This window comes from Mixophyes fleayi, chromosome 5 (assembly GCF_038048845.1).
Source record: "Mixophyes fleayi isolate aMixFle1 chromosome 5, aMixFle1.hap1, whole genome shotgun sequence".
NCBI classification, from domain to species: Eukaryota; Metazoa; Chordata; class Amphibia; order Anura; family Limnodynastidae; genus Mixophyes; species Mixophyes fleayi.
The window spans coordinates 97212999-97235487 of NC_134406.1; the positions used below are offsets into that span (position 1 = coordinate 97212999).

The window sequence follows — 22489 nt, forward strand, 5'->3', positions numbered from 1 at the left end:
CTTTGACTTGTACTGTCCATATCCTTCACCAATTTGAGAATTTTTTTTGTCACATAGTTGGATTTTGCACAAAAACAACGAGTATGGGTATATAAAATGATTCAGGTTTACCATGTCCAGTACAGATTAAAGTGAAAACAAAACATTTAAATCCTGCTCCCTGTGGAAGTACTGGCTGAAAAATATGTATGAATTTTCCACATTTGCTTCATATGGTGATTAAGAAATATTGTAATTATGATGTCTGACATAGATTGCACTTATTAAACCATTTAAGTAAAATGCACCCTAAAGTAGAAAAATGTTACTTTTCATTTAAAAAACATTTTACTTCTTATTGACTTTAAAGAAATAACACAGTTTTTTCAGAAATATTATATTTAATGGCAGATGCTAAAGCAGCTCTATTTTCGAACACCATTCTGTATGGCAGTTACAGTAGATCCATGCATTAGGAACATAAGCTTTAATGGAAAAATGATGATTATGCATCTTTAGTGATATCTCATACATTTTTTTTTATTCTTAGCATTGAAATCTTTATCAATAAGCAAATGAAATGCACAGCCAAAATGCAAATTAATTAATTATTAACAATTCAAATATGTATGTATAAAATGCTCCATAGTTTGACAGAACTCAAAATATCTGAAACATAATTCATGATTATAAGTTCACCAGGAAAACTGAAAATATGAGATCATCTCCAGGAGATTTTTTGAACTACAAGGATAATTGATACAATATTACTTTACTTCACCTCATCACACCAAACAACACCATACTAGCACATTATGATTCCTGAATTAGGTAAATTCAGTCACTTTTTCTCTCTCCCCAGCTATTTTTCAGCACAACACCAAATAAGTATTCCAAACACCACCAGAATCCCACACCAAAAGTAGAAGCCACTCTACATACTTAGACCAGGAGAAGCCAAAAGACCACATCCTCACCCTTTGTGGAACCATCAGGTCCCCAAATTACTAGGATATTCTCCACACCTACACTTACAAAATGTAAGCACCCACTAACTAGCATTCATTTGCAGCTACCAATAACCATTTGAGAAAACCCATGCTGTGAACCTGCACTCGAGCATATAAGATTTAAGAACATTTGCATTCCATTGCCTCGTTCTGCCAACTGAACTGTTCTCATTGAACTGTGTTAGTTTATTGCACTTTTGTTCCCATGCGTGTGCTAGAATATACAATTTTTTCCCCTGCATATTTTAGGTTATTGATTGTGTGTTAGAAGGGTTTATTCTTAAAGTTGCCAGGTGGAAGAGTTAATCAAAGACAGGAGAAGGGGCCTTGGCTAAACAAGGAGAATAAATAAACTCCATATCATCCACTTTTGTCCTCTAGCCAATAAGGACATGGCATGATAGTACTGTGGCTCAGACTCCTGACACCCTCTCTTCAGGGAACCAATGGTCACCAGTCAGCAGGGAGAGGACACTCCCAGGTTAGCCATCAAACTACCACTAATCACCAGCGATTTACCTCCTAAATACACCCCCCCCATTAGCTTCATGACCATGATCAGTGTTATATAAACTGTGCTTTTAGAGTCTGTGACTGTATCTTGTGTTGTGACTAGGAATTGCGCTTCTGTCACGTGCCTACGCTGTGCTTCTCGGGGATTACTCTGCCTGTTTTGCCAGGCATCTGTTGAATAAACCATTGTTTGGCTGCAACAATTCACCTAGGTAAATTTTGAACGAACCCATCCAGACACACAGACCTCACACCATACTAAAGCCGCCAGACTAATTCCAAACATTAAGGATTCAAACCACAAGAACAAAACACTCAACAACCAACCACCACCTAAACCAGAAATCAGATTCATCACCTGGTCAAGGTCAATATGTCTTTAGAAACACATAATGTGCCTAGGTACCCCCTAGTGATCTGCTAAAAGACAAAATAGAAAATTCCACACCAGCAGAGACAGTCTACACCCCTTCCTCCTGTCTGCTGATGTCCTTATCTTTTGGCCTGTTTAAACTTTGCATCAGTGCAGCCAATCCTCAACTCTGGCCTGCCTCAGACTCGTCTGTGCCTTGGCATCAGCAGGGCAAACATGGTGGCTATGACCTGTGGGTTGTTCACCGGGAAGTCCATTACCTTCTTTGGAGAATATCTGGTGAAAATTACTCACCTATTAGCCTTCACACCTCAGGTTTGCTTGCAATATTTGCAAGCAGTACAGAGGATCTACAAATTCACAGCTGTTACTCTTTTGCACCGTAGCTACACAATTTGGTAGGAATAACAAAATCTTGGTGGTCACCTACTAGTATTGATATTTTTTTACCTAGTGCAATTTAGTCAATTAAATCAAGTGTACACTTGGTGACTGTTGCTTAGTGCAAATTCTGCACCTAAGTGCATTGTTAGGAGAAGAATCCTTGAGAGTGCAAACTATTTATAATGATGTAGTTGTGATATAAACTTACAATGTGTTTGGTTCACTGCCCTACTCTGACTCTGAGTTTGGACCCAACTATATCCTTACATTTCCCCCTTCCTGTACCAAAGACTACAGAACTAGATTTAGTGTCCCCCTGACACTTTCAGACTCTTTGGCTTCCCTGACTCCCAGCTTTATGTTTTTACAGTTTATCTTACAAGTATCCTTAAAATCGAGAAAAATTTTCTATGGATATGGTTGGGTCCAAAATGTTATTCCATCACTATGCATATATATTACACAATATACCCAATATATTACCGGTAGCAGATTGAAATTGAAAATGTGTAAATGGTGGGAGAAGATGAGTTTAGTGAGATCTCCAACCGTGTGGTGTTTTCCCAGCACCTTCAGTGATTCCTTTAAATGCAATTTAAATAATAATCTTACAATTCCAGGTATTTCTGAATAGATATGGTCAATTTTTCATATGTATTTGTGAATATAACAGACTACATTAATAATATTTACTTTATTATTTAAATAAATCAAATATAATTATATATAAATAAAATAATTGATTTATATTGAATGCTGGAATATCATGCTCAATATTCCTGGTTACCATTACTGTTCCTCTGAAGGCATCAGGATCAACAATCCCAAACCACCCAACTATCCTGATTAAGGCTGGGACATTCCCGATTTGTGGGATCTAACTTGCCATGCTAATAGTCAGCACCTTTGTCCCAATTACTAGGAACATTGGGAGGTATGGCCCTCTCAACATGGCCAATAGGTGCCAGATGCACCTGCCACTGCTGTGTGCAGCAATGCAAGCGTCTTTATAGGGCATGCAAAGCAGTTTGTGTATGGCCAAGTGCTTTAGAAGGACTTGGCGTGCCTCCAGGGTACAGGACATGCCCACTCATGATGCGGTGCTGCCTCAAACATGGTCATACCAACATTTTGCATGTGTGCATCCACAGGAATGTATCCACATTGTCCCAATTTGCACTGGGATAATTTGGGAGAAATGTAATCCAGATGCCTGAACAATGTCCAGAACAGTTGGCTTAGATTGTGTTCAATCTGGAAGCTAGTTCTTAGTAAACACTCATTGTCCACTTGTCTGAACAAGCCCTTATGTATGGGTATATCTGTGTGTAATTTATTTCTAGAGCTAAGGCCACATGTTTGTTTATTTTTAAAACGCTGATGACCAGTTTGGCAGAGATACCTTAAAATAAGAATATAATTAAAAATAGGTACGAAACTTTTCACACACATAGAAAACTATTTACATCACATATGCCTGTGCATGCAACTTGCATCTGTTTGTCTCCTGTAATGAAATGAGTAACATAATGTTTTTTAGAGTTTTAGTTTGATGATATTGTTACTCGTCAGCAGTCCATAATTAGATGTATTCTGGTCTGGACACCACCTGCATTTCCACTCCTTCAGTTTTATCTCTGAGGGTGCCGAGTTTTCCTGAACTTTGATCCCTGTGAAAATACAATGATACAATCAAATTCAGACTGAATTCAATTAAATAACTTTCCTTTTCCTTTTAAACATACTATACCTTGTAGAAACACATTTGGAAAAAAATGCAAATTTGGAGAACTACACATTTTCCATAGTTAGTGTAAGTTTTATTTCCTTAGAAAGATAATTCCATCTTTATATTGAAAATTCTTCATCCCCTAAACCTTCCTTAAATGAATTTGAAATTAACTTTAGCATACTAAGGGATAACATACAGGGCCTGATCAACCATTAGGCTAATCAGGCTGCAGCCTGGAGCGCTGGGTCCCAGTGGATGGGAGGTGCGGAGCTACTGACATTTAATTTTCTTCACTTTTTTTTTCTTAAATTATGTGCTTCATGGCTGTCTGGCATTGGGGCTGCCCTTGGTCCAAAGGGGTGTCCCCAACTGTCACTATGAAGACAGGCAGCCTGACAGCCAATCCCATGCTGTTAGCAAACTGTCAGTACACCCATAGAGCTCCTAGTCAGGTCTCGCAAGATTTCCACATCTCACAAGACTTGACTAAACATTCTCTGCCCCTGCATCAACAGGCAAATGGATTTCCTGCAGGCTGCCTGTCGTAGAAGAGGATAACTGCTATAATGCAGGTGAAAAAAATAGCTGCAGTGGAGAGGGTGAGAAAAATAGCTGCAGGGGGGTGAGAAAAATAGCTATGGGGAATGAATGCAGGATGGGAGGTAAGGAAAATTGCTGCAGGGAGGACAATGGCTGCAGGGGAGGTTTAGAAAAATTGCTGAAAGGGGGGGTGAGGAAAATTGCTGCAGGGAGGGGAATGGCTGCAGGGGGTTGAGAAAAATTGCTGAAGGGGAGGTGAGGAAAATAGCTGCAGAGCGAGGTGAGACATATAGCTGCAAGAAGGATTGTAAGGAAAATGGTTGCAGAGGGGCAATGGTTGCAGGGGGAATGTAAAGAAAATGGCAGCAGAAGGGGTAAGGAAAATGGCTATTGGAGGTGTATGGAAAATAATTGCAGGAGGGGTAAATGCAGTGTGGGAGATAAGGAAATGGGTGGAGGGGGGATGGATGCAGGGAGGTTAAGGAAAATGGTTGAAGGGGGAGATGGGGGGAATGGCTGCAGTGTGGGGGGTAATAAAAGTGGTTGCAGAGCAGGTTGAGGTAATGAAAGTGGCTGCAGGGGGGATAATTAAATGGCTGAGGGTGTATTTAAAAAATAGAGCAGCTTTGGCGAGGCATGATCTCTTTATTGTGTGGCAGGTACACGGCTCTCTGTGGTCTCAATGATTACTAGAATACTAATTACTAGTGAGATTGGGCTGGTAGAGGCTTGTATTTGATTGAACACAAATGTTCAGATATCTGGCCATAATGTAGTGTTTTGTTTTAACTAAAGGGCCTAATAATTCAGGCGCAACGTATAAGCGCATAGGAATACTTCTGAATATGAATATTCAGACTTATTCTCCAACATAAAAAATTTAGACAGATTGTGCGTTTGTGTCGTTGTCTCTTACATGTTCTTGTTCTTCTCTCTTGCTTGTTCTTGCAGCTTTGAAGTCCTCTCACTGGCTTTTGTAAAGTTGGGGTCCTGTTTTCAAAATGCAAAAATTGTATTATAATGCAAAATGTTAACAAATATTTTGCATTATAATACAATTTCCAGAAGCCAGTGAGATGACTTAAAAGTTGCAAGAATAAGCAAGCGGGAAGAACAAGCACAGGTAAGAGACAATGGCACAATAGCACAATCTGTCTACATTTTTGAATGTTGGAGAATACGCCTGAATATTCATATTCAGAAGTATTCCTATGCGCCTGTACGTTGGGTGGGGGGGGGGGGGGGGGGCTAGGGCTTCAATAGCCTAGGGCGGCCAGAACCCTTAATCAGGCCCTGATAACATATGATGTACTGTTTACGTTTAAAGGGTGAGTCACTTCAAGTCACTCCAAAGTTCCAAGATTCGGAATGAACACAGTGATTTCTAATACCCTTATAACCTACAGTACTGGATATATTTTACCGTCTATAATACACCTATGACAAGAATATATGTATAAATAATATCTATCAATTATATTTATTATAAGCTTGAAGATTGGAATGATGTAACATACAGAGAAAAGAAGGTGTCCATCTAAAATCTATAGCCTATAAACTGGGAAAGTACAAGTCTATTTACTGGAAAAGAAAGCAATATCTACTAGGAGTTATATGTTGGCATAGATATCATGTTTATTTTCCTATTCTGACAAAATGTGTACGCATGAAAATATTATAAGGATCTTTCAGGGCCACACTTACAATTTGACTTCATCTAGGCCAATTTCAATGCATATATTTTAAATTAGTACATTGCACTGAACACTTTGTATGTTCTTGCAAGCAAACCAGAAAAATAAAAAGTAAAAAGAAAACACAAGTATGTCTCCCTTGACAGTATAATTTTTGCTGTCCCAGGCTCTTCTTTTGATTCATATTCATATTGTATTAGTGTTGAACTGAAGTGTTCTTTTCAAATCGTAGCAATCCTATAATACTTTTTTGACACAAACATATTCAACATCACAATGCAAATGGTAGGAAAGGGCTTCTGTTTAAGTTTGTGAGAAAAGTTTTAGATATTATCAATAAACTATTAAATATAAAGAATCTAATAATGTACAAATGTTTACTATTCTACGCAGCACTCATAACAGTAAACACAATTTATACAGATATTGATGTCTACCATGTATGAATAAAGCAGCTATTTTTCTCACAGAACATGTGAACAAAGATATTAAACAGGTTAAAAAATAAAAGAGTATATTACTTATATATGATGCAAAGCTAGAAAATAGACAAGGAGCAAGTGCAGAATTAATTTCAGTACCTTACTACTAGCAATATATCTTTTTGAAAACAAGAACACCTATCTCCCACACAATTGGAAACAGGTTTTTATTTCAGTCACTTCTTGAAAGTAACACATATAGCAATGAACTGCTTCCAACTGCTAGACTTCAGAATATGAGTAATGCATTTCTAGCTAGAGGTGTTTTTGCAAAAATAACATAAAACTAAGGCCAAAACTACTCAGACAGCATCAGCAAAAATACACCAATTCAAGAGATGAATTCCTTTATTTGTTGTGTATATTTAAAAATAAATGAAATATGAAAAGTCAAACTAACCTGCCTCTATTGTGTATGAAGATGTACAGAGATGAAGAAAGAGACATAATACTACAGGGATATGAAGGCATAGAATGAAAAAAGACAATAGAGGAAAATAGCTGAAAGAGAATGATTGAACCAGAAAAGATAAGGAGAGAATAAAAAGAAATATAGAAAGATACAAAGGGCTTCATTGAGAGTTGGGTGTATACATTTCTGTACTGTACATCCATATAGCTAGACTGTTCCACATTGTAGACTTGCATCCCCTTACATCTGGAGAGACATGGACAAGTGTTACACCAGTAAGGGTGTATTCACATACATGTAGCATAATTAGTTGATAATTAAATTAATATATCAAGTCACAGCCATCTATTCAAATTATTTATTTGTCATTTCCATTTGGACTACTGCAGGAAAGAAGATTACCATTGGATTTATAAAGAGGTGGACAACATATGTGGAGGTGTTTGAATTTCACTACAATTTAATTGGAAAATGTGACCTTTGCATTTATTAATAACAATTAAAACACTGTTTTCTCTTGTGTATATGAAACTTCATAACATTAATATAATGTGTTACATTGCATAATTAAAGTAGGTTATTGTGTACAAATAGGCATATTGTGGCTTTTGCATCTATTACCAACAATGTAAAGCTGTAACTCTATGTTTTCGTTAATCTTAAGTACGCCTGTGCACTTGGCATAAATACTACTATATTTGAGTTGGATGCATCTTGGGATACATCAAACCTACATTAAATTAATTTATTAATAGTTGTATTATTTAAGCAAGGAAATAGCGAATATGAATTTGTTTGCTGTTAAGAATTATGTTTATAAATGTTTAGAAAAATATTTCTTGCATTTTGTTTTCTAAAATTAGAACTTTAACTATTCCTCTTTCCAGTCAAAAAGAAAATAATCTGACTCTAATTGTAGGACAAAGAGAGAACTTTGTTCCTGAAGGAACCGCTTGCTTGCTTTTAGAGAAGGGGGCAGTGAAGTAAGGTAGGAAATTAATTTTCACTATTTATGGTCATTTCTAAATATCCATATTCATTTGTATCTTCAAATGAGCTTACATGTTCTCCATATGAACAAAAAAGGAGAATGTAAAGAAGAACTCCAGTCCACTAGGAGTTAGCTAATATTAAAAGCCATTTTTATTTGATATCACATTAAAATATATGAAATTCAAATCCAGATATAATGGTGAAATATTGGTTAAAAACATGTAAAATTTAATAATTAAACACAGTTTTTTCTCACTTACCTATGATTTCTATATATTTTTTAATATACCTGCGAGGTATCTAATATATAAATGCTTAGTGGCATCTGTGTGTGTGTGGAAAAAAAAAACAAGTTGCAGCGCCACCTGCTGGGCAGAGTTATACACTGACCTACTAAATTCTTAGTGTGTGTGGGAAAAAAAATTCAAAAAGGGCTGAAATTTGGTAGGGCTCAAACTCATTTTCGTGAGGTAATTTTACCTCATGAACACACATGTGTAGAGGCGTGCGTTAGTGTGTGTGTGTGTGTGTGTGTGTGTGTGTGGAAAAAACTATTTTCTCAGAAAGGGCTCATCCAATTGACCTGAAATTTGGTATACTGACATCATTTGACAAAAAAATTAGAATAGTCAAGTCAGTTAACTTCCATCATACCCCCTTCCCCCCGTGGGAGGGGTAGTAAAGGCTAAATTTACGAGTTGAGGGGTCAAACTCATTTTCGTGAGGTAATTTTACCTCATGAACACACATTAAAAAGGGCGCTTGCGTCGGGAAGTAACGATCTTCCCCTGAGGAGGCCTGGGCTAGGCCCAAATGCATGACAAGAACCTTTTTAAGACCTTAAGTATCTTGATTTGACTAGAATGCATGAGTATCATGCACGGGTTAACTTGTATGATATATGCACCATAAAAATGTAGTTACTTTCTTTGTTTGCACAATGTAATATATGTGTGTTGTGACATACATTATTATTAATATTATGCAATTGTATAAAATACATGTTTTTTAATAGTTATGTATACATTGTTTATTATGCTTATCAGGCTCACTAATTAATATAAATGCTATAATCAACATATTTAAGATTCATATCGTTATGTGCATTTAATCCCTATTGCCCAGAGAACTGTATCTTGATATGAAATAATTTAAACTACACTACTATTGGTTAAGGGATATGCCAATCAAATGAATGACTTTGCGATTGGAGTCAATGGATATAAAAACCCCTTATCGGGTCACCCTCTTGAAGAAGCATTGGTGTAATGTACGCTGGGAAAGTGGCATCATTATTGACATTATGCACCCTGAAGTGGCGGCTGACAGCAGCGGCGAATGCCGCTATTATCTGCAACATTTTAGTGTCTGCTCCTGTGTAGTTATATAATGCACATTAGCTAAGACTTACTTTGGGTCATGAGGGAATTATATATAATACCCTCCATATTAGGCGGTATCTATATAAGATCTTATGATTAATATTAATTAGTATTTATGCGATACCACTGATACTGTGAGACCAGTATCAGTGGTATCGCATAAATACTATTATTAGGAGTGTGGCTTCATATATGTTATAACATAAACATATGATCCCTACTAGCAATAAGGAATAAAACCGCTTTGGGAGATATTGTATTGGTGGTATTGTGCTGGATAATATGGAGATCTTAACTAATATTAAATGAACTTCATAAAATATTAAAGAGTACAACTTGATCTCCAGTATAATAAATGAATATAAATAAGTAATCTTTCCTTCAGAAAGGCACATACTGGCCAATCTATGGAAAAGCTCCTCTTTGAGTAGGAACTATTTGAGCCTCTGACACTAATATAGCTGTATAATCATGGGCTGTTTAAGGATCTGTTAATTAAATCCACTTAGGAACAATATGTTAAGACACAAAATAATCTTTTTTGATTATATCACATATCATATGTGAAACATATGGTGTACTATTGAAACCTAATGGATAGATGCAACTTATAGGGAGTTTTCTCCTGTATGATATATTCCTATGTATGGAATAAATGGCATTTTACCATAAGTTTTTTTATGAGCAATTTATCTTAGCTCTGGAATTGGTCAGGTCCGCTATTTACGGGTTCACAGTTTTAATTCACTACACATTAGGTCTACATACACACATGCATGTTTTTAACCAATATTTCATCATTATATCTGTATTTGAATTTCATATGTTTTAATGTGATATCAAATAAAAATGGATTTTAATATTAGCTATTTCCTAGTGGACTGGAGTGCCTCTTATCTTTTTTTCTTTTTTTGTTCTTATGATTCCGATATCTTGGTGTGAGCGCACCCCATCTGTGTAAAATGTAGGGAATAATCTGTAATAAACAGATGACAGTCTCTTTCTTTGTGCAACTATACCTCTGGTGTTTTGGGATGTTAGTGTGGGTTTCTTGCCACTGGCCAAAGACATACCAGTATTCTACCCAGGTTCTGACTAAATTTTTTCTAGAATTCTGTTTTGTGCAGTAGCGGTCCAATTTACCATGGAAGAAATATTGACATTTATCCTGTCGACATTTCCATTTGACCTACACTGAGAAAATGCTGACAGTGTAATTGCCAACAGTGACAATGCCTACAATTACAATGCCGACATTAAATAATCAATGCCTGTGGACACAAAACAGTGTTAACAAAAATGAAACAGTATTAAAAGTTAAATATATTCTTCCTCCCTCCTATTCGGCGGACTCTAGGGCCTGGAGCCTGGGGTCCCCCCTAATTTTACTAGAACCAGCACAAGGCCCCACTGCAATGATCCAACCAGCCCCAGACTGGTCAGCATGAGCCTGGATTCACTAGGGAGATGAGGTCTACAAAAAGAATGTAAACCGCCTCCCTAAAAAACTAGGGCATTTCCCACACTCCTGGGCGGTGGATGTGGGAAAATAAAAGGGTTAAATGTTAGACACTATTTTGAGTTGGTACAATACAGGTTCCAGCAACCCAAGGCTGACATTAACAGTCAGGGCATGCATACTTATGTCAGCTAGGCCAATACCCCACGCGTTTTGCCCCCTGATTTTGCTAGTACTAGCTTTAGGCTGCCAGCACTAGGATTAATCTGAATGGGAAGCAGGTCCACCATCTACCAGCACAAGTTTTTAGGTGTTTTCAGAGGGGAAGGGGGTAGTTTTAACTTTCATTACTGTTTTAATTTTTTTTAACACTGTTTTGGGCTGGCAAGTCTGCAAGCTGTATGGCTGCGGGACGCACAGGCATTGTTAATTTAATGTAGGTATTGTGATTATCGCCATTGTCACTGTCGACAATTACACTGTTGACATTTTCTCGGTGTTGGTCAAATGGAAATGTCGGCATTTACACTGGGAGCATTTGTATGTAAGTAGGATAAGCATCTGTGTTTCTTCCGACGGGATATTGTACCTGTTTTGTGTGTCTCTGATAGTAAAATAAGATTGTAAGCTACATTAGAACAGGGACTGATATGCCTGAATGATATTAATTGATTATACAGGGTTGTGGAATATGTTCATGCTCACACCCTACATCTTACAATCCGCCTTCATCACAAAACCAAATGAAACTGCCATTAAAACTAAAGGGGGGAAATGTATTAACTGCCGATTTTTTCAATACGCCTCTAATCGGCGAGTTTGCAGTGAAAATTTAAAGTTGCAATATCTTTAAAGGCATTGTTTTTTTATTTTAAAGCCATTGCCATTTTAAATTTTCACTGCAAACACTTGTTGATTAGCGACAAGTTGAATAAATCGGCAGTTAATATATTTATCCCCTTCTGAAAGGCCTTATCTAAATGCCATGATGTAAACTCTGACAATTGGGATCATTCTGCTGAGAAACTATAATGGGCTTTGATAAAAGCACTATTATATTTATTATTATTATTATTATTAATATTATTATTATTATTATTATCCTTTTTTTAAAGGTGCACATGAGGGCTGCAGCACTGTACAGAGAGAAAACAACAAGACAGTACATGGTATAAGAGTACAATATAGTAAACAAATAACACTACAACTCTCAACAAAGCTACTGGATGCAAGGGTATATTAAGAACAGGCTGAAACCTGTGTCTATTAGTGTGTGAGGATTAGAGCTACTGAAGACAACGAAGGAGTAGAGTCAATGGGCAGAGAGACCATTATTTAACCTATATTATAATAATTTTCTCAGTGCAGGGTATCACTAGCCAATAAATACCTGAATGGGATATAATCCTTTGGCCTTACTTTAAGCCTTCAGCTCCCCCAGCCAGGGCATTACTGAATAGTAGTGCCCTGTTCTGTGAGGCTTGTTACATAAATAATAAAGTAACATCAATGCATGTGTGTGATCCTTCAATCTAAATGAATCTGCAAATTAAATCAGAAAAAGATTCACTTCTACAAAATGCTTTGTGTGTATTGACAGACTGCTGGCTTGGACCTTATTTCATACCTCTGAACATTGTAAAAAAAAAGCTAAAAATAGTAAAAAATAATATATCATAATCCACCCAAACCATTTATATGATTATTCTAAACACCACCTGGCCTGCCCAACTGTGCCCACATTTCCACAAAGCCATACTGACGCTTTTCAGGGTCAACAAATTGGGGTAGTTTCACTAAAATCTAAATTATTGCTAGGTATGTTATTTATTTATATAGTTATTATTATTGTTTATTTAATGGATTTCTTTAAACACAGTTGCAGAGAAAATTACATATAATTGATAATGTTTATACAATAAACACTAGAGAATAAAAGTTATCTTAATGACATGCAGAGAAAGTGGATGGATGAGGTCTTGCCACACCCTTTCTTCAACTTACACATTATTGTTATTGTTTTTTGGCCAATCTAACGGAAGCAGTGTTTTTCACCAAAATACCTTCATCACCCATTCCTTCAGGCTAACATGACTATTCTACATATTTTTTAAATAAAATGCACCTCATATAGATGAATATATACAGTACATACATTTAGTTGTCTGCAAAATCTTCTATTATATATAACAATGTCATACACCAATTTGCTTTCAAAATAACTATAGTACACAATTATTTTACAGTCATACAGTATTGCATGGTTTACTGCAGTATGAATATATAGCTCCATATCTTGTAATATAAGATTGCTACAGTTATATTATTATTATTATTATTATTATTATATTTTTAAAAACACTAACATTTTACACAATTGAACATTTAAGCATCTATACATACAGTAGCTAAATGTATAAAAGTTTCAGAGCAATCTAAATGACTGAAGTGCTGACATTTAACATTATTACCGCAATATAGTTACATTGATTAAAAAGACACAAGTGCATCAAGTTCAATATTATTCACCTGGATAAACGGCAGTGTCTGTTGCTGAACACGCAGTATATTATTGGGTTGACAGCACTGTTTAAAACTGGTAGATTCTGAATAATAACTGATGCATATATGCGCTCTTTGGTCATTGGTAGCATTTCAAAGTTGTCCAGAATGTCAAAAAGAAAGTATGGGCTCCAACATAGTATAAACGCTGTGGATCAAACACATTGTAACAGTTAAATCAAATTTTGACATGTATAAAAATGTCAAAGTTTTTTGTATGCATATTACATCCATTCATACATGTTTATATTAGCAGGATTACCTATAATATTGTTTTAGAGTACACATTTACTTTATATATATATATATATATATATATATATATATATATATATATATATATATATATATATATGTTTTTTGTATATATACTTATTAAAAAACATAATGCTGAGGGATTTGAAGTATAACTTTTACTTATTACTGGTTTGTTTTTTCACATGACCATTACACAGCTGTGCCTGCTTGTCATTAAACTGGGGAGTATATAAGGATCCCACAAGCAGGGCTGTTTTATTACCATGAGCTGCATGAGACTTACACACATATATGTATTTTTCCTCTGAAGAAATTGCCTGGAAGGCAAAGAAACACATCAGGGGGTAAATGTAAGAAGCTTCGGGTTCTTCAACTCCCGCGAGTTCGGCACCTTCGCAGCTTGAATTTAAAGCGGCGCTGCCTTGTAAAGGGAAGTTTCCCTTTACAAGGCAGCGCCGCTTTAAATTTAAGCGCTGAAGACGCCGAACTCGCGGGTGTTGAAGAACCCGGAGCTTCATACATTTACCCCCAGGAATTGTTTGGATGCAATATATATTATACATCTATTGATTCAACCCAGGACCATGGAAATCACATGTTAAATCAGGAGTTCGGATGGGGCAGACCTGGGTCATCAAGGTCTGTTTGACTTACGTTATATGATCACTGCTGTTTCCCTTTTCCATCTTGATCTGTAGAGGTTTGTGTTATTGGATGGGCTGTTCATCATACATACACAGTGTCGGACTGGGGCATGAAGGGCCCACCAGGGGACAGCAACACTAGGGGCCCACCAGAGGGGGTGTGGCCAACCATCAAAGAGGCGAGACCAGACACTAGAGGGGGAGTGGTCAGCCCACAAAGGACAGCTAGCACAATAGTGTAGTATATAAAGAATGCAATGTGTATAAAGAGTATAGTCTTGATCTGCACCTTAGATTGGGCAGAACAGTCACCAAAAATCGGGATTATCCCACTAGACCAGGCTTGACTAACCTGTGGCACTCCAGGTGTTGTGAAACTACAAGCCTCAGCATGCTTTACCAATATATAGCAGCCTATTGCTGGAAGGGTATGCTGGGACTTGCAGTTTCACAAAACCTGGAGTGCCACAGGTTAGCCAAGCCTGCATTAGACTCAGAACATTTGACATACTGTCCTACCTGTTCTTGTCACCACCTGTGGCTGCTGGTTTCTTTAGCTGCGGCTTGTCTGGATCCTGGAATGTTGAGGGGTCCTATTTGGAAAAAATAATGGGTACATTTAGAAAATTCCAACCAGCCCCGGTGTTAAATCAATAGGACCCACATTTAATACTTAGGACTTCCTCCAGCCCCAACATAAAAGTAATAGTATTCCCATTTAATAAACCTATTTCCCTCCCAACAGACAGCCCCTGCAATAAATTAATCACATTTACATATAATAAATATACCTATTTCTTGCATCCGTCACTGCCATTAAATAATTCATATTCACATTTAATAAATATACCTTATGCTTCTCAAACTCAGCCCCACATTCAATTAATAGCGCCCAAACCAACCTATCTTAAATTAATAGTCCCCACTATAAAATTAAATTGCCCCATCTTCACCCTACAAAGAAAATAGCAACCATTATTTAGCCACCACCTACCACACACACATTACATTGCCACAAGCCCGTTGTGCCATCACACACACATTACTGCGCCCCTTCATCACCATGATGTGCCTCCTTATAATCACACTGCACCCTCCATGCTGCTTTTGCTCCACCCTTCTCCTGGCTCCCCTTCACACACTGCCATACTGTCTGTGCTTCCCCTTCACTCTGCCATGCTCCCCCTTCACTCTGCCATGCTCCCCTTTCACTCTGCCATGCTCCCCCTTCTCTGTTCCATGCTCCCCCTTCTCTGTTCCATGCTCCCCCTTCTCTGTTCCATGCTCCCCCTTCCCTGTTCCATGCTCCTATTTCTGTTCCATGCTCCCCCTTCTCTGTTCCATGCTCCTATTTCTGTTCCATGCTCCCCCTTCTCTGTTCCATGCTCCTATTTCTGTTCCATGCTCCCCCTTCTCTGTTCCATGCTCCTATTTCTGTTCTATGCTCCCCTTCTCTGTTCCATGTTCCCCCTTCTCTGTTTCATACTCCTATTTCTGTTCCATGCTCCCCTATCACTTACCTTTTCTATCTGCTTCTTCCTTATCTTCTCCTCTGTCTTGCCGGAGCTCCTCACTGAACGTCGGCTCCGTTCGCACTGAATGCCGGGCGTGACGTCATCACGCCCGGCATTCAGTGCGAACGGAGCCAGCGCCGCGGTCACGTATGTTGTTTGTTTTTTTGTTTTTTTTTACTATTAAAGTTTCTAGCTCCCCCCACCAATGAAGAGGGGAGCGATTCAGGGTCGGGGCCTAACGGTGGATAGTCCGGTCCACCGGCGGGCCAGTCCGACCCTGTACATACATCTCCCCCGAGACATTGATTTGTATCTAAGCACATAGCTGCTATCTACAGGTCCGTCATGTGGAGCTAATTACTACAGCAAGATAATTCAAGACACCTCACCACTTACCATCTGGGATTTGTACAGTGGTAATGTTTACTTAGACTTTGTCTCTTTCTTCCATCTTGGAACTGTAAGTCCATTATATCTCCTGGTTTACCCATTGACTATATACCCATAGCCATAGGCTATGTTTTATTCTATGAATATAACTTATATTGCACTGTCTAATCTCTACATTAATTGTCTTTGGACATTTCAGCTCGAGATACATTCAATCCCCCAGTAGGGGAAAGAGTTTTTATTTCATTTTATTTTTTTAATTGCATGTATATTGTATATATTTGGTATGTGAATTAAATCTTCATTATCCATTCAGCATCATGTTTGATTCAGCGCTGTTTTAGTTGTTCCAGTAAAATATTCCTAGGCTGGGTATGAAGGGTCTAAGTAACACTTGGATTATTGGCCAGTTCCTAACGATCAATATTAATTTAAGACAGGACAGAAAGTATTTTGGGTTTTGGAATGATGACTACTGGAAATAGTATATGATTTGGTATTTTGTTTTACTTAGCCTTTTTGCCTAATTACAATAATAACTAGGGAAAGACACAACTCAATTTGCCTTGTGTCAAATATTAAACTTAAGCGGTTTTCTAAAGAGCTTTCTACACTGTGGAATGTGCAGTTACAGCTATATGGTCTCTCCATTCTGTGATGGCACATTTACAGTGTTTTGTGTGTAATACCTGGACATTGAGAAAATTGTTCTCCATCAAACATATCATGAAAAAACAGAGGACAGTAGGCTGCTGCTGGGGTGCACAAAGACCTGAATTCTATTCAAATAAAGACAATGTTATTGATATATGTTACAAATTCAAAGTTTTATTTCTTCTTATATTTCATTTGCATTCTAAGAGCAGCAAAATATATAAAATAGAGATGTGAATTAGAAAATGTCAAGTGTGGTTTATCTACAATTAACTACATAAATTCCTGAGACCCCTACCATGGGATATGCTTACACATAATAACAATATGTTAATGTAAATACCAAATCATTATCTCACTGTAATGTAATATAATCAGCAGTCTTTGGTTCTACAGGAGTATGAGGAAATATCCTTAATTACTGATATTTCATTATATGGGTTTATTCACTCATAACAGTTCTGAAGTTCTGTATCATTTATTCCATATTATTTCAGAGATTGTAATTCATTAGTACATATTCATCTGTGAACTGGAAATAATAGCTATTATCTTCAGATATTTCCAGTGATCTGTGAAGCCTGTTACTGATATCACTATTAGTATAATAAAACAGACTTCACCTCTTCAATGAATGTTGGTGCATAGTATATAACAACATTAATTACATTGTCAAGTGTTGTCTTATACTTATTTTTATATATTGTATATTCCAATTTTATAATAATAATTTTGAGCTTCCGGAAATTACTCGGGACTGTAACAGCAAGAACAATAGGCAAACGTCAACGCATCAACCTTGACAAAGAGGTCATTCTTTGCTCTTGAATTTGTACAATTTTCTTTTTCATATCTCTATTTTAGTTATTTTGCTGCTTTTAGAATACAAATGCATGATAAGAAGAACTAAAACTTTTTTAATGTTTCTCAATAAAATGTGTTGCATTAATAGAGTTAAGGTCTTTCTACACCCTGTCACCAACCCACTGTTGTGTTTTTTTCATGTTATGTTAGAAATATGGTTGAGGGGTGGCATCTCCTGGGAACATAAATATTTATGTATTAAAAATTGAATAGGAGCTAACTAGAAATAAAAATATGGAGTTTCCGGTGCAGCTGGTAATCTAGTAAGTTGATCCACTAAATATTTTGCAAGCCTCTACCTTAATAATAGAAGTAATTTGAGAATTAGAATGCTACAATAGAGTTACAGTAGCAAAATGGTATTTAAGATTTTAAAATGCTTTCATCGCTTCCTAAAAATGCTTGAAAGGATTAGTACCTTTCATGAATCATTCAATCAAGCAATCCTTGGAGCAGCAAAAACTGTCTATAAGAAGTAGCAAACCCTATACATCTTTTTACACTGTTAAGATCCCTTAGTTTCTCTTTGTTCTGAAGTTCAATGACTTTGGAAGGTTAGATCTGTAAGCCTTCTATAGAAATTATATAGCCTAAAAGGTCACTTTTGAACCTCAAACCACACTTACTTATATTTACTGCATAAATAGGTTTCTGTCAAATAGCTGGAATGACAATGGTGTCAATTAACTATGGTCTGTGGTGTGGTTGTGGTATAATAAGAGAGAAGGCTGGAAAATGACAAGAGGAATTCTGTGTGGCACACTAAAGGCCAAATTCTGCATCCAAATATTGATTTAGATTACTATTTCATGGAATGATTTAAAAAAAATTACATCAAGTTGTATGCATCTCTAAGATTATGTTGACTGAAAACTGTACTCTCATTACCTTTATAATAATAGTTAGAATTAACCTTTATAAATTGTGAATTTATTGGAATAACAACTCTTCTTCAATTTAGAACACAACTGGGTTGATCTCTCATGTATAAGCTCATCAGGACAAACTGCTTGTGCATTTTACAATTATTAAAGTGTTCGAGGTTATAAGAAGAAGAGTCAAAGGAGTCAGGGGAACAGAGTTGGAGATGTATTCTTGTCATATTTTCTAAGACACAGCTCGACTTCTCTGGCCAGTTGTATTAACAAGTTGATTGTAACAAGTACATGAGGTACAGGGTGCAAGGCAGACTTTTATGCCTTTAGAAAACCCCATACAATATGGGCTGTGTTTAACAGCATCCTTCCACAAGGAGTCTAAAACACAATTCTGCACTACATTCATCCTGCCCATCTATACAGTTATGCAGTGTAATCCTGTAGGGATTACAATTCAGCAAAGGAAAACTGATCAGGGTCATCATAAAGAATAGCAAATGTTTTGTAGAAGAAATATATAATTGAGATAACAGGATCTTGAACTTGAAATGCTCAAGGTCCATGTATTAATTTCTTACTGTGCAATGGAACTGAATAAGCCTCTTATCTTTTCTTTGTTGGCAGAAGGCCGATGTACTAAATAAAAATAAAAAAAATCACAAAAAAATATAACAGCTTATCTTACTGTTCAAAATAATTTGGGAATGGAATGCAATGGAATGGGAAAAATTAAAATTTTTCTTCCTGAACAAAGACTGCGGTGTAAAGTTTCTGTAGAATCTAGTTCGGTAAATGGATTTGGTTAAACAAAATGTTCTGGCATCCATGTTGGCCCATTATAATATCCTACCTGGTCCCTAAAAGTTCCTTCAGGTATATCATGGATTTTGCGGGTGATCTTAGAATCCCCTGAATCTGATTTGGCACAACTAAACCCAAGGGTGCGGGGTCTAACGGAACAGGAGGTCTTCACCAGGAACCCTCGCAAGGAGGTATGGTCTTAGCAGCCCCTGTTCTGCAGGTCACGGGCCTCAGAGAGAGTACCAGGCAGATCAGTTTGGGAGAGCAGAGAACAGAGAAAATAGCCGGTAGCTGTACACTAGAAGGTAACTCAGAGTAGATAACAAGGGAGTCACTGGAACAGTGTGGAAGTTCAATGTGGTTTGCAGACATGAGATACTGAACTGTAGCTGGATACTAGAAAGGTAACTCAGAACAGGTAGCAACGGAGTCACTGGAACAGCGTGGACATTCAATGAGTGATCTGCAGACAGGATTTCAGGAGCTGAGAGAGATAGAGTCAGATCCTACCACTTGCAGGGAAGTAAACACAAAGAACAGGCACCTGACAGCTAGGTCAGGTGCTTTAAATATCCAATTGATATCCAATAGAGGTCTTAAACAGAAGAACAGGTCTGCGCATGCAGATCGCCGGGACTTCTGCCTTCCGGAGGGAGGTAAGACCGCTGGTACCCGCTCACGGGGCTGCCGTGTGACAAGGTACATGTGATACCTTTACTTATTGTAGCTGTCAAGTATACCAGTCACAAAATATAATTGAAATGGCTATTTTCTAAACTGAAACCCATGGCTACTGATGACACTTCAGTAAGGGCCCATGATTAATTAACCACAACCAATGTTTTATCAAGTGCCATCCACTACAAGACAGGGTACACCTCCCTGGCTCAAATCTCCCAATATGAGAGGCCTTTATAGGTGAAGGTAAGCAGATTGAACTGTATTATGAAGGAAATGGAGAGCCAATGGAGGGCTTTACAGAGAGGCAGAAGAGTAAGAAGGTAAGAAGAACGTCAGAAGAGGAAAATTAGATGCTATGCCGCATTCAGGACAGGTTGCAGGGGGACAGAAATGTGACAAGCAGATCAGAGAAAAGGTGATTGCAATAATCAAGGTTGGAGATGACATGGATCTTGACAATGCTCTTGGTGGCATACAGGGTGAGGAAAGGGCGAATCCTTACAATGTTGCAAAGGTGTAGGTGACAGGATTGAGGCAAGGGACTGGATGACAGAGTGATATTCAAGGTGGAGTTAATGATAGCCTCTAAGCAGCACACATGGGAATGGACACCAGAGGGTACAGATGCCAGAGGAAGAGACACTGAAGGAATTATCAAAGAGGTAGGAAGTAAATCAGGAAAGGATGCCATGGGCAGAGAGGGACAAGTTAAAGAATTGGACTTGGTGATTGCAAGGGTCAGAGGAGAGAATGTGGAGGAGGCGGGAGGGAGTATGTTCAGGGCAACATTTTGAGGGAGAAAAGGAGGTGTCGTGTGAGAGGAGGGAAGGTAGAGAGGGTGGCAGGTGGTTTCAAAATGGGCTGGGGTAAGGAAGAGCCGTAAGGAAGAGATGTTTTGACAGATGGAGTCTTGCACTATTTTACATTATGGCCTTGGTCTATCATGATTTGTTAAATGTCTACTGATGTCATTGTCCATCTAGTGACTTCTTCTTCTTCTTACTACTGGTGTCAATCCATTGGAAAAACACAGGAATGTCATTTGCAGCACATAGCAACCACGTGAAACTCGTTGAGAGATCTTGCTGTTATCCCCCGGAATTGGGACTTATGTCTTATAAGAGGCTTATGGTCGTTTACAGATAGGCATACTATCAGCTACTAGCTATGTAAGTGGCTTATGTTCATTAAATAAAATTCCATTATTGAGTTAATACATCTGTAATCCCTCGTTTGATCCATCTCCTGAGGCAATCAGCTTTGTATCCCGTTATGGAGAATGTGTGACCTGTGATCAACAGTCTGTGGGACATCTTTACAGATAAGCTGAAAAGATTTTATTTCTGGTATGCACATATCTACACAAGTGTAACCTGGGTGATTTTTTTGTGCTGTGCTCTCTGGTTTACTATTCACATTGGTGACAAGGCTCTGTTGTGGATTCCTGTGTGATCCTATTCTACAATATTGGCTTCCATACAATACTACACTATTGTGCGCCTCCTCCTCTATTCTTTTCTAGGTATTTTTCCACGCTACACCGCTTGGTATATGGAGGATTGGCAGCAGCCTGCACAGGGGAAGTGTTTTTAAGAACTTTTAAAGAACTTTTTTATATTTTTATTGGACTCTAATTGCTTTCTACTGGTAATTTGTTATAAGCGCCATTTCTGTATCTTGTTTTTTGTCTCATATATATATATATATATACATATACATATATATGTATATATATATATATATATATATATATATATATACACATATAAACAAGACAGTAACAGATGGCGTTCTACTTGTCAGCAGTCGCGGCGGTGCCCGTGGCCGCCTTAACTCTTCCTGTGCTGTTTGTGACATCCCGGCCATCTCCATGACGACCGTGGCGTCACTTCCGGTTGCCTGGGCAACAATCGGGACACATCAGACTCCCTGCCGCCACGCACGGTCAGCTGTCAAACAGCCAGGCGTGTGTGCGCAGGGCTGTCACAGTTCAGCCAATAAGGGCTGATTAGGTTAAAATGCAGCTGGGCACTCTGCTTTGTCATTGGGGGCAGTGCCAATTATTTATTATACTAAACCTGCGCACACTTGCAGGGTTTTGCCCTGATTGGTTCTTAGCACTATTTAGGGCAGTGAGGACTGAGCCTCACTAGCAGTTATAGCATTCTGTCTCAGTACTGCTGCCTGCTCCTGTTCTTGTTCGGTGTTGAAACCTTAGATTGATTTACCCGTGTATGACCTCTGCCTGTCCCTGGACCCTGAACCATTGCCTCTGACCCTGATCTTTTGC

General features: G+C 37.8%; 1 protein-coding gene across 1 annotated transcript in view; it reads right to left on the reverse strand.

The window, feature by feature from the left end:
• Positions 1–390: 390 nt before the first annotated feature.
• The window catches only part of NPSR1 (neuropeptide S receptor 1), a 322819-nt gene continuing 300720 nt past the window's right edge, over positions 391–22489 (reverse strand). Inside the window, exons 8-9 of the mRNA XM_075211286.1 lie at positions 13483–13663; positions 391–3929 (exon numbers count right to left, since the gene is read on the reverse strand). Of these exons, the coding sequence (XP_075067387.1) occupies positions 3842–3929; positions 13483–13663 (269 nt within the window). The 3' untranslated portion in view covers positions 391–3841. The remainder of the gene's footprint in view (positions 3930–13482; positions 13664–22489) is intronic.